The sequence below is a fragment of the Thamnophis elegans genome, chromosome Z, assembly GCF_009769535.1.
Source record: "Thamnophis elegans isolate rThaEle1 chromosome Z, rThaEle1.pri, whole genome shotgun sequence".
NCBI lineage: Eukaryota > Metazoa > Chordata > Lepidosauria > Squamata > Colubridae > Thamnophis > Thamnophis elegans.
Window position 1 is genome coordinate 105,126,763 of NC_045558.1, and position 14,102 is coordinate 105,140,864.

The 14,102-nt window shown below is 40.1% G+C and overlaps 1 protein-coding gene across 1 annotated transcript in view; it reads right to left on the reverse strand.

The window, feature by feature from the left end:
* Positions 1-4,766: 4,766 nt before the first annotated feature.
* Positions 4,767-14,102, reverse strand: part of DUSP3 (dual specificity phosphatase 3) — a 29,930-nt gene continuing 20,594 nt past the window's right edge. The window contains exon 3 of the mRNA XM_032237200.1: positions 4,767-9,288. Within this exon, the coding sequence (XP_032093091.1) occupies positions 9,080-9,288 (209 nt within the window). The 3' untranslated portion in view covers positions 4,767-9,079. The remainder of the gene's footprint in view (positions 9,289-14,102) is intronic.

The following is a 14,102-nucleotide window of genomic DNA, read 5'->3' on the forward strand; positions in this document are numbered from 1 at the left end:
TTTAGTACACAGGTGTCAAACTTGCAGCATCCCGTTGCCATCCCGTGACATTTTGTAACATTTTCCCCCTTCGTGGAGCTGGGGTGGGTGTGACCTGTATGTGACACATCATGCGGCCGCCTGTTTGACACCCCTTCTTTAGTATCAATCCTAGCAACTTTACTCCCATCTTTTGCTGACAAAAAATAAATTATAGATAGTCCTCGATTTACAGCAATTTATTTAGTGACTATTCAAAGTTACAACAGCACCGAGAAAAGTAACTTATGACTATTTTTCACACTTACTGCTGTTGCAGCATCCCAATGATCACGTGATTAGAATTCAGACACCCGACAACAAGTGTCCTGGGATCATGTGATCACCTTTTGTGACCTTCCGATAAGCAAAGTCAATGGGGAAGGCAGATTCACTTAACATTAATATTAATGTTACTAACTTAACAACTGTAGTGATTCTCTTAACAACCATGGCAAGAAAGGTCATAGAATGGAGCAAAATTGACTGAACAAATGTTTCATTTGGCAATATAAATTTTGGGCTCAGTTCTGGTCATAAGCCGAGGACTACCTGTATACTGTTTCAAGAGTAGAATTCTTCAATTTCTCTTCAGTTCTGTGAGACTTCATTGCAAGAAAATTTATTTAGTTATTGTGATTGTTGCTGTACCTGCCTTTTAACTGGGTAAAGTTCTGGCAGGAAGACAAAATAAAAATGAAGAGATAGTGGTGGTGGAATCCTAGTTGGAAAGCAAGATATCAGGAGAGAGGAATATAGGCAGGCACACATGCTTTCTGGCTTGCTGTGTAATTAAGGCGAATGGCAAAGCAAAAAAGAAAGGTTAAGAAAAAGCTGGACCATCAAGGGCAGCATTTATTTACAATAGTGAAAATGGGCTGCAGTGAAAGGAAAGAACTGCCAAGTGGATGAAAGAAACGCCGTCTTTTTTTATGCCAAGGAAAGGCCTATGGCACCATCTGGTGTCAAAAATCCAGTAACTGCAAAAGACAGTGGCTTAATACAGGAAAGGAGTGGTGGGACAGATTAACAGCAGCAACCTGGATTTTTTCCCCAAAGCTATTTAATTTATTTCAATGGATTTCCCTTCCTCAAAGGCACTGGAAAATATCTCAATTGACACTTCTGTCAATTGTTTGACAAATTTTGATCTGCCGTTCCCATATTTTCTGATCATCTAGGGGGCGGGCATAAGCGCACCAGTGTGCCTACTGTCCCTGTCCTACTGTCCCCATTTATATGTACTCTTTTTATGTGTTTAAGGCTATGTTTTGTTTATCTATATCCGTTTATTTGTGTCACTTTTCCTTGTGTTTTATACTTGTTTCCTTGTATTTGTTGACAAATAAATAAATAAAATAAAATAAATGAAATAAATAAATAAAATAAATGAAATAAAATATATAAAAAATTAAAACAAATAAAACAAATAAAACAAATAAAACAAATAAAACAAATAAAACAAATAAAACAAATAAAACAAATAAAACAAATAAAACAAATAAAACAAATAAAACAAATAAAACAAATAAAACAAATAAAACAAATAAAACAAATAAAACAAATAAAACAAATAAAACAAATAAAACAAATAAAACAAATAAAACAAATAATTTTGTTTTGATTATGTAGCTGATGGGACACTGGGACGGTCTACAAATAATGGTCATGAGCCATTTTTCATACTTTTGTGATGCTGAACAGTCATGAAATAAATTGTTTTTCAGGGACTACCTGAATAACTTCGACATACTTCGTACATACTTCAACATAATTAGAATTGAACAGGGTCATCATGATTATTATACAGGTGTATTCAATAATTTTCTTCTATATTGCAACATTAAAATCAGGTAAGATTTTCTGAAAGTCTAGGCTCCAGATTTTTGAATGGAAAATTGCATTGCTGACCCCTGGAGCTGCGGGAAAAGCACCTTTAGTCTGCTGATTGTCACTTAAATACCAAGTAGCTGTTCATAAGATATGTTGTGTCCTCCTTTAGCCAAGGTGGAAATCCTTTTACGCTGGACGAACTTGCCATCAAGTGGATAGTTTGGAAACTGCATTAGATTGATTGAGGCCTGAGTAAGGAAGGAATCACTCAAAAGACATTAGGGACGTAACAGCAGCAGGGATTTCTTCCCTGCATCACCAACTGTTGTAATTGTTCTTTAACCTGTTCTAAACCAAATGTGTATAGAAATGCTTGACAATGTAACATCATAGAACATCAGTATATTCACAGAAATTTCCATGGTGCCAACAGTCTCTTATTCCTCTGGAATTCATTGTTAAGTATTAATTTGAGGGGGGGGGGGAGAGAAAGAACCAGAAATGATCAGGATGCAAAGCTGCTGAAAGATGGGTGGCAAATAAATTTGATAAATAAATAAAACAAAGGTCATGCAGTATAAGCATTGTATTTCCATGGCTCTCAGCCGACAAAACCCTCATGCAGTATAAAAATGCTGGATGGCAGTGGTGTGGTGCTTTGTTTCCCTGACAAGAGGAAGAGGAAGGAGGCAGAGAACATCCCGAGAGCCAGTTTGGTATGGTGGTTAGGGCATCAAGACTAGAAACAGGGAGGCAGCAAATTCTAGGTTCATCTTAGGCATGAAGGCTGCTGGGTGACAGTGGGACAGTCACTCTCTCTCAGTCCTAGGAAGCAGGCAGTGGCAAACTACTTCTGAAAACCTTGCTGAAAAAATTGCAGGGAAAATTCTAGGCAGTTCTCAGGAATCAAAAACCAATTTAAAGGCATAGCATAGAGAGTGAATATCCTGAGCGGTTACGTTAAATGGGTATTCTGTGCCCAGCAGCTATTCTTTGAGTGAGCTCTCTAACCTATGGAAGTTCTGTCTTGGAACACACAAGACGTAGATCAAAATTTCAAATATCCTGCAAACTCTCAAAATTGACTATGCAGGGAGAGGAACTCTTTAAACCCTGCCATTTTCCAAATCCTTCTTAAGGTTATACTCCAATGCACACTTACCAAGCAGACGTTTAGGGAGTACAACGTATTTCGAAAAATCTATACAAGATGTGCTTTCTTCTTCTTCTCATACACTGTTACAAATACTCTCTCTGCCTCTGCCCTCTTTTCACAGTCTTCTTTCACACTGCTTGGGAATTGCTTAAATCCAGGCTTGGGGCAAGATGACTAAAACTTCTTAAGTGAAAAGCAACCTGAATATCTTTTAAGAAATAATAGAACATCCACCTAAAGTTAAAATATTTGGTTTTCAGATGCTAGCAGCATTTTAACTTGTGCATTCTCAGTATAGCACAATTCATCAGACTGGATGCATTCCTGGGCCCCCAATTAAACAGTGCCATCAGTGGCATTTGTCCCCTAAATGAGCCCTCCCCCCCAAAAATGATCTATATCCCAACCAGATTACTTGCAGAAAGCTTGAAGAGCTATTCATTCAGGCCTTAGGACAAGCTTGCTCAGACTCCTGTCTCTGATGTTTTATGATTAGTTTGTTGTTGGATTGCTATCTTGTGATTATTTTATAGTTATTTTCTTACTTATGGTTGATCTTTTTCAATCATTTATTTTCAAGTCATTTATTGTTTAGAGCTGCCTAGAATCGGTTTGGGTTGGATTGAATGGCATGATAAATAAGCTTATTATGAATGCAGCAGATACTATGAATGCACCCTTTCTTACAAAGACCTACAAAAACATAAGATGCAACTTCATTTGCTTGGGAATAAAGAGCACAATAACTTTTCCTGTGTCACACTTCAGTCAATGGCAAGAAAAATAATTGAAAGAGCTGCAACATACGATCCATGTTAAGCAGACTTAATTTTCCTGTTTTGAAAGGAGTTGTGACACAATTACCCCAAATGCTGAGAAGTTTCAGTCTTGTCTCTCTTCCCTTCATGAACTGCACCAGGCCTCACTGCTTTGCTTGGGAGTTTTTCAACTGGGGAACCTCAGGATTCCATGAGAAATCACTAGGGCTTCCCTGGGAGACCTTGATTTATTTTTTAAAAAAGCAGAGGTTGATTAAAAAAAAACACCTATAACCTTCAACACTGGGTTATGGGTTGGCCCGCCGAAGCTTGCACAGATCCTGGGTGGGATTGTGGAGGAGGAAGAGGAGGAAGAAACAGCAAGTAATGAGAAAAGCGTGTAAGAGATGCTGCTGTGGTCTCCCTGCTGAGTTTCCAGTGCGCACATGCAGTTGTCCAGAAAGCCTCGTTTCAGGGAGGGCACCAGGAGCCACCCACAAAAACAGGAGGTGGGTAGGAAGGAGGCAGGGAAAAGGAAAAATGGTGGTTGTGGTGAAGGCTTTGGAATCAGGGTGGCAGGATTTCATGGGAGACTGGGGAGTCCAAACATTAAGGGGAGAGATATTGGAGGTTGGCAGCCATCACCCCCTCTCTAGTTTTGCAATGGGGGTCCCTTGAGAGAAGAGGTGGGAAGCAAGGAGGAGAAACCAGATTTAGGGAACAAGGTGCATGAATCAAATATAATATTTTTGTTAACTTCTTGTCTATATTTGATCCTGAATGTGCAGGGGTTCCACAAGGTGTGAAAAATATTTCAAAGGTTCCTCCGGGTAGAAAAGGCTTTGTGTGATGTGAGCTGTCCCAGTGTAATCTAAGAAGTAATTTCCTAAGAGCGTTATTTTGAGAATTTAAAATACCTCCTTCTACTGCAAAATAAAGGCAAATACACTTTCCTCTAAAGTTTCCTTGAACAGTCCAACAAATTCCACACAAGGCAGGTATTGAATTTCACAGTCAGTTTTATTGAATATTTGTGGATTGTCTCCCCTCTAACAAGTGACAAATATCACAACACATTTAAAAAAAAATACAGATGCTTCGGACAAGTTATTCCATTTCCTTTCGTTATTGGGTATCTCCTGGCTGTTTTACCCTTTTTCTTATATAACTATCAGTTTGTAACCACAGCCATGCAGGGCTTCAAGAACAAGGAGCACACCATCGCTTCTACCATCGAAACTTCACACACAGATCATCTGAGCCATGGGCTCCCATATTAAATGTGTTCCTATTCTATTTCTTTGGGGAAGGAAGGGTTTGAGCTCGCATCCTTGCTCGCAATTATTTTAGTTTCAATGACAGGTTATTAATTTGGAATACTGTAATACAACCACCTCCAATTTTGCATCCTCCACTGAGTTGTGGCTTCCATCGTTCTCTGTACAAACAGGAATAATGAGAGTTGCAGATACAGAGGATTGCAGGTTTCATTGTTTTTAGTCAATTTTGTAAGCATTTTTTTCCTGCTTCTGGTGAGGAACAGCAAACTGACATTCCACAGACAGCAATAAACATTATGGCTAAAATGCGGAGTGTGGGTTGCTGAGAATTCTCCCACAAGAAAGGAGACATCTTGAGATTACCCAGATACATATTCCAGACAGCTGAAGGTTTTTGTGAGTAGATGGCGAGGAGTGGTATTTTTTGCAGCCTCTTGTAGTTTGTAATACTTCTGGTAACTCTTACTGGACTTTTGATTAATATGGGGAAATGAGGTTTAAGAGATGGGCTTACAGAGGAATGGAATGAGGTTAATGTTCAGGTGTATTTTAAGAGATAAAATTGTTAATGTTGATTATACCTGCTGGGAATGAAGGGGGAGATTCCTTTTTCTACCTTTTTCTGCACTTTGTAAATTTTTTATTTTTTTAAATATATTTCCATACTATGTATTTGTATTAGTTTTATCAGTATATCATCATCTTTAATAAAATTATTTGGGGGAAGAGAAGTTTGGAAGCAACTTTTTAAAGTAACAGTGAAGCTATTGTTTCCTTCTTAAGAACAATGAAGCTAAAGCCTATGCCCAACTGAAGCTGCTAACGCAGCCAGTCTGATACTATCCACCTAAACAGGCTGTGGCTCTTCTGGATCACTAATATTGCCTCTTTCTAACAGGAGATACCAGGGTTGAAGTGGATCGGAGACGTTTGGCATGCAAAGTGTATGCTCCACTGCTAACTTAAGGCTGTAACTCTGGGCTGGAAGAGGCAGACTTGCCATCCTCAAACACAAGTGAGGATGGCAAGAAACAAGGCAGTGGAAGCAGGTAAGGGGTTGGCAGTGGTTCAGTTCTTGTGCCAGAGCTCAGAGTGCCTGGAAATGTGTGCCAGAAGCTCCAATTTCCAATAAACCCAAAGATTTTGCAGCTCAATTAAAATTTCTGTAGGTTTTTTTTTAAAGCTGTCTACATGATTGAGTTTGTCATTTTTAGAATATTTTGCTGTGAGCCCAAGGCAGTGCTCTAAATCTGTGCTTTGATCAGCAACTGGGCCAATATGGCTATAAGAAATATGGTGCTGACACATGATTGTGGGGGGAAATGCTTGGAAGAAAAAGGCAAAGTTTTTTTTAATTCAATCCCAACACCTGTTCTTCAAGGAAACTAGTCAATGTTAGTTTTCATGCTCCTTTTAATGTTCACAATAATACAGGGAAGTTGGTTTTACTGAGAGATGGGAAGTACTCCATCATCATCTAGATCAGGGGTCTCCAAAGTTGGCCACTTTAGCACTTGAGGACTTCAACTCCCAAAATTCCGCCGCTACCACAAGACTTAAAGTGGCCAACTTTGGAGACCCCTGATCTAGAGACTGAACTTCCAGGATGAATGGGGATCTGAACTGGATTCCCATGATATCGTCACTTGACCAGAAGCCATTGCAAAAGGGCTGGAAATGAGAAGTAAAACAGGGAGCAGAATTATATCCATGTATCTCTCACATTTAATCAAAAAAAAAAAAAAAAACCTCCCTGGGTCTTAATTCCATTTAATGGAATAAATAAATAAAATAAAAATGTGTTGCAACCTATTTCAATCCATTGCTGGAATACAATGCCATAATCTCTGGACAATGATCTTTTAAGTGTAATAAAAAAAATAACTATTCTGGAAATCATAGTCAGAAAAAATTATACTGAAAATTTTCAGGTTAGTTCTATCTTGTAGAAAATAAGATGGCGGCGGGGGGGGGGAGGATAGTGAGAGAGATTGAATGTAACTACACAGAATTCCATGCAACACAGCTCTCACACAAGGCTATGGAGATCTGTGTTGCCAGAATAAATTACTTGATCAGCTTATTTAGGCTAATTTGTTTCACTTACCAAATCCAGCACTTCAAAAACTATCATTACTATTGGCAAAGACCTCTGGCCAAGAGACAGCAGGGTTGCTAATATCCCTTACTGACACTCAGCAGGAAACCAGCCATTTCTATTGTCAATACAGCCTAGCACAGCCAAAATCATACCGACTGTATTGGAACAGAGGCATGTCTCGGTGACTTTGTAGACAAACAAGAGGGGGAAAGGACAGGACTAACAAAATGGGGGGGGGGGATTTGCTTCTAACACAGAAGCTGTAAACCCGCCTATGTCAACAATATATACAATATATTACTACATTAACTACTTGTTCGTAAGATGGCTTTTTCATTGCTTGTATATGTGCCTATGTATGTGTGCATGTCTCAGTACTGTATAATGTGTGTTTTTATATCCACATTCATGTCAAGCACAGCTAAACGGAAGGATAATTTGACAAGAAATTGTGCTTCTTCTTTTTTTAACTAAACGTTTTACTTTCCTGTCTCGTGATGACCCAAGGGGCCTTACTTTAACTAGCATAAGCAAAAGATAAAATGTGCCGGTGGTGTGCATGCATGTATACGCAAACACTCCCACACATACATTTGGCAGCCAGGGTGCCTCTTTGCAGACATTCTTGACATTGATCCTGGCTAGTCAATTTATTGCTTATGACCTATTCTAGATAAGAGACCTTGTTCCAGAGAATGGAAATACCCAGCATTGGCATTAAGAGGAAACCACATAGCTCTCTTCAAATAGCTGAAAGGTATGACACAGAGGAAGCAGCTCTTGCTCTAGAACAATGTCTCTCAACTTTGGCAACTTTGATATGTGTGGACAAATGGGGAATTCTGGGAATTGAAGTCTACCCATATTAAAGTTGGCAACGTTGCTCTAAAAGGCGGAAATTAAAGCAAGTGGTATCAAGGCCAAGGAAAAAGATTGCAGCAAAACTTTAGGACAAACCTTTCTAGTGGCCAAGAACTGTTGGATGGTGAATTTAACTTCACTCAGAAGAAAAGTGGGATTTCCTTTGCTGGAGGTATTAAGTAGCTTGGAAGGCCAGCTATCCAAAAGAGCCGCCACTCCCCATTCCTGCCACTGAATCTGCATGTACGCATGTGCAACTGCATGTTTTTATGTGCAGACTAGATGACCTAAATCATTTGTTTCATTTTTAAATTTTACCATTCTTAAAATTGTGAAATAGATTGGGACTGAATGGCAAAATCGAGCTCAGCAAGATAAGAGCTACCTGCTCTAAGACTCTCCAGGATTCAGTGCTGGGGAAATTAACCTAGCACTGCCCTGGTACCTGAGGTCTATAGCTTTAGAATGTGGGCTATCTATATAAACTTTCTGGGAAAATAAAAAAAAAACCCTGATGCTCCCTGAAAATAAATCATATGGACTAGAACCTAATCCCACACCTTTGACCCGGCCTGCCATCCATATAAACGACAGCCCTTACCTCTAAATATGTGAAGGGGAGGGAAAAACCCTTCATTAAATCTACAAGGGGGCAGGGGGGTGAAGGAAAGAATGGCTGGTTAAGCAAATGGAGACAATAGCAAAATCATATCCTGTGAAATTTATGAGAGTTATAGTCATGATACAAAATGTTTTGAAACCAAGCCCTTCACAACTTTCTTCCTCTCTCTCTTGCACACACATACAGACATATAAACTATACTTAACAAATTCCAAAATAAAAGATATGTGAGCTGGTGCCTGGCTGGACAAGGTGGGGGTCCACACCAAGGATGCCACAATCCTGCAGTAGTTTTCTGGTACTACTCGAAACCACCCCACCGGGTCTTTGTGAAAGCAACTTGAGACTGTCTCCTGCCTCGCTTGTGCAGCCTGGCAGCCAGTGCCCTCAACCCAAAGCAATTAACAGTGTTTGGCAAGAAGTGCAGAGAGGCCACAGGCTAAGCAGTGGCTATGGTTTCTTCAGTTTGCCCTCCATCATCAGCTTCTCATTCAGCTGGCACAGCTGCTTCAAGAAGCCATCGTTGGGGCCAATTTCCCGTTTCTGCCGGACGGCGCTGACGGCACTTTTGACATCCATGTTCTGCCGAAGCATGAGGTAAGCGATGACGAGGGTGGGTGAGCGGCTGTAGCCTTCGCGGCAGTGGACAAACACTCTACCTAGTTGGCAAAAAAAAAAGAACAGACAGCTAAGTTGGAGCACAATGTTATGCCAAAGATAACTGGGCTTCGTAATAGGGATATGCATACAATAGAAACTTTAAGGTAAATATGTGTGGATGTGGGTGTCAGGCCTGCAGTCATATTCCTTTTAGGATCTTTGGCCTGCCACACACTCTCTCTCTTTCTTTACTATGCTGTTTCATTAGTGGGGAATTGGGAGGGGGAATAGTAAGGAGTAGAATGTGTTTGTTTTCAAAATAAAAAAATCCTTTCTAGAAATCAAGGTCATTCTTTGCTTCTGCACCTCTGTACCTGACTGGAAGTGGATAGGTGGAAATGCCAGTGTGGCAGTGGAAGATTGGACCATGTGATGGACTTGTGGGTGTGGAGGCAGGATTATGAACTTTCAACTGGGTGGGAACCCGGGAAGCTTTCAGATTCGGGTTTCCACAGATTGTACCAACATGTCCCTCTTATTAAATTGGAACTTTGAGGAAAGCTATGCTTTGGACTCTGATTTAATTCTGGATGATATTTGGAAGGCTGACAGTGGGTGTTAGTGGAAAGGCTGGGGCAAGGTGGGGGGGGGGGCAAATGCATTTAGGGAATTTAAGAGGAGAAGCAGTAGCAGAGAATGTACCTTTTTCTCTTGACTGCTGTCACTCCACTTTAAAGTGGAATTTCTACAGGAATACAAATAGACTTTCCCATGTTTTCAACAACCTAAGGATAGACTTTAACTTCCAGAATTCCCCAGGCAGTATGAACATGGTTCAGAATTTGGGGCCTTGAAGTTCAGATATTTATAGAATACCCAAATTGAAGAAACTGGAGATATATATATACATATATACATACATACATACATACATACATACATACATACATACATACATACTGTATTTATACAAGCTCAGCCTCTTAGGCACTGAGCCATCGTGTCCCAATAGGGATGTGGTGGCTCAGTGGCTAAGAGGCTGAGATTGTCGATCAGAAAAGCAGTTCGAATCCCTATTGCCGCATAATGGAGTGAGTTCCCGTTGTTTGTCCCAGCTTCTGTCAACCTAGAGATTTGAAAGCATGTAAAAATGCAAGTAGAAAAATAGAGACCACCTTTACGGAAAGGTAACAGCATTCCATGCACCTTTGGCATTTAGTCATGTCGGCCATAGAGACATCTTCGGACAGCGCTGGCTCTTCGGCTTTGAAACGGAGATGAGCACCACCCCCTAAAGTCAGGAACGATGAGCACATGTGCAAGGGGAACCTTTATCTCGTGTGTGTGTGTGTGTGTGTGTGTGTGTGTGTGTGTGTGTGTGTAACATTTATGTATTATGTATTGTTTGTTTGATTGCTTTACTGGAGGACAACCAGAAACTTAGTTGCCAACATATTCATCTATCATGGCCTGTTAGTTGAGGATGGTGGGAATTGTTGGCCAAACATGAAATGTGTTCCAATACTGTAAAAAAGGGCAGTTTTTACTTGTCCACCTGGATTTTCTTTTTAACAAAATGAAATATCAAAAAGGAGAAGGAAGGAATGGTGATAGGGTAGATGTCAGAAAGAAAATAAGCATGAAACATTCTCAGAGGTAAGAGAAAGAAGTAATAAGTGTACAATACATGAACCAGAAATAAACACATTTTGGGACAGAAGAAAGAGAAGAATGACCTCCCCCTTTACCATTTCCTATTATGAAAACCCCTTGGAGTCTGTTTTGAACACATAGCTATTTCATTTGTCTTTCCAGATTACTGGACATTATTTTACCACCCAACATCTTAGAAATCCCATTTCGTTGCCATCTCTTGTTTTAGCTTTAATTCTCAGATTAAAGCACTACAAATTCCCAAAGGAGCATGGAAAGGACTTCCATTTCATGCAAGGATGCATTTTTAGATACCAAATTCCCCTCTTTCTATCTAAACCGATCAGGGAGAGGCCCTTGCAATTTTCCGAGTCAGTTCCCTTTGGTACGTTTGCTTCTTGTAAAAAACTCTGTTCTTTCTTAACTCTGCCAAAATAGAAAATGGAAAAATGCCATTTTGCTCCTTTTGGCTACCCCACAGCAAATATTAGAGACCTGGCACAGGTCAGCCGATTCCTTTCATTTCTAAAAGCCTTCTCTTTTTGTTTCTCCTGGCTCTAAGGTTCAAAAGAAAAGCCCAAAACAAAAAACCTTTCACGTTTAATGTCTGGGGATTGTCATGTGTGTTGGGCCTGGTGTCTGTGTGTTATGTGAATTTTGGGTGTACCATGTATATATGTACAATGACAATAAAGTAAAACCAAATCAAATTAATGGCCAAGTAGAGATTTATCACTGTGTGTGTGTGTATGAGTAAGCATATATGCAATGCACTGATAGTGGTAAACGGATTGTGTGTATGTGTATATGTACATAGTCATGCATGCTTTGGTCCTATAAACCACTACCATACAGGCAAGTAGATTTATTAAAAGAAAATCAACCCAATGTAGGCCTAATAACTGCCTCAGGGAGCTGGATCTTATTCATTCACCAAGCAGCAGATTCAATTCCTTGGCTAATCAAAGAATAAAAGTCCAGGTGGCCCCCAGGTGAGATGGTATTGCCCTATTACCCAAGAGTTATCTGTGTGATGCAATGTTCAGAAATGCCCACATAACTGCAACATCCACCAATAGCTTTTTCAGGACCACCAGTATTTTTTAGATTTAAATAAATGGCAAAAATTATTATTATTCAACATTGCCAGTCTTGTGGGTTTTTGAAATCTTCAAGCAAGAGTTTAGGAGTGAAATTAAGTAAAATTTGGGCCACTTACAAAATACATATTTTTACATGCTCATGAGCCATCTAATGATGGAGAATGGAAATGTTATTCTGCCATGGGATCCCACCAATCTCAGTGCAAGTTTGGCTCAATTCTACAAGTAAGAATACATCCAGCTCAAGCCCAACAGGTGCAAATCACGCCCAAGGTTACCATTCATTTTTCTCATCCCTGTTTTCCAGGTCCAAAATTCTACTATGGAATAATCCACAGCAGTTACTTCAGATTGAGAAAAAGACATCAGAAGCTAAGGAGAAGTGCAAAGCTTGACATTTACAGCATTTTCTTTCCCTTTGTCACCCCTATATAACAGCACAAACCCACAGTCAACTGCAAGTTATCAGCAAGCAAGCAAATTCTTCTTCTTCTGCAACAACAACTGGATATAATTTATACATTTCTCATTTACATCTCCCACACTTCTCGTCTCTTAAACTCTTAGCATTTCAGCAGTTTCTCCTACCCTCTTCCGTAGCTCGCAAAAGATTGCAAAAGATCAGTCAATCCAGGACTGAAGAAAATGTTAAGCAGTCGTTGGCAATGTTGTGCCCACAGGGGCCATTATATTCCAAACATTTTTTTAGTGCAGCTCCAGGCCTTACTCTGACTTTTGGCAATGGCTGTTATATTGCTGCCCATTCCACTTGGGTGGCCATTTAATGAGCAGGCATGTCTCCAATAAGAGCCATTTTGTTCTTCAATGTTGCTAAAATGCCAAATGTGTCCCTGAATCAAAAAGGTTGTTGGCTTCTACATTAAGAGATCTGTCTATCTTCCATATTTCCATCCCTCCAGGCCACCTATAGCAAACATTTACAATTTTAAAAATGTCTTTGTAATGGATGGCAAGAGAGCGAAGTAAGGAATCTGGGGTCAAACTGAAAAATATAGGATAGTTCTAAGAATTATATGGTATAGGAAGGAGATACTGATAGTATACTGATAGTCCTTGACTTATAACCATTTGCTTAGTGATTTCAAAGTTATGGCACTGAAAAAAGTGGCATGGCCATTTTTCAATTTACAACCATTGCAGCATTTCTTTGGTCACATGATCAAAATTCAGATGCTTGGCAACTGGCTTATATTTATGATGGTTCCAGTGTATCAGATTTATGTAAAGCAAACCCCTTAGAGAAGCAAACTCAATGGGAAGCCAGTTCTACTTAACAATTGTGGCCAAAAGATTTGCAAAATGGGGCACAACAATTCCTTAGTAATGGAAATTTTGGGCTCAATTGTGATCATAAGTTGAGGACTATCTATATACATACACTTACATAAAGGCTTCAAGTCAATTATTAAATGATAGCTGCTGAGGTAAAGGTGACTTTTCCAGCCAGTTGAGAAGCAGAGCAAGGGCAGGAAACATTTATTTATTATCAATGCAGCCATTTTCTTCTCTCCCTATCCCCTACTTCCCATCTTGCTGCCATGCAGTCTCTGAATGAGTTGGAGAGATTAATTCTGGCAATACTCTAAATCAGGGGTGTCAAATTCAATTTCATTGAGGGCCGCATCCGGGTTGTGTTTGACCTCAGGGGGTCCATGGCATGGCCAGGGAGCATGGCCAACATGACATCACCTGTGTCGAGGGGGCACCTGTAGTGGCCCGAGTGGTCTCCCAGCCAAAACGAACTCCCAAGCTCCGTTTTCAGTTGGGACAGCCCCCTGCAACCCTTTGCCAGCTAAAACAGAGCTCAGAAGGCCCGCGTGTGGTCCTCGTGACCTCCATTTTCGCTGGCAGAGCCATGCGGGCGGGTCCTTCGCTATTTCCAGGGCAGCCCTGCGGGTCAGATATAAGCACCTCGTGCACCGGGTCTGGCCCCTGGACCTTGAGTTTGACATCCCTGCTCTAAATACTAAGAAAAAATGAATGGGTACCATGATCATTAATCATGCAAAGTCTCGGTTTCTTACAAAATGATAACTGAATAATTCATGCAACAATTTAAACCAAATCTGAACCAGACCAAGACTTAAGAAATTGTA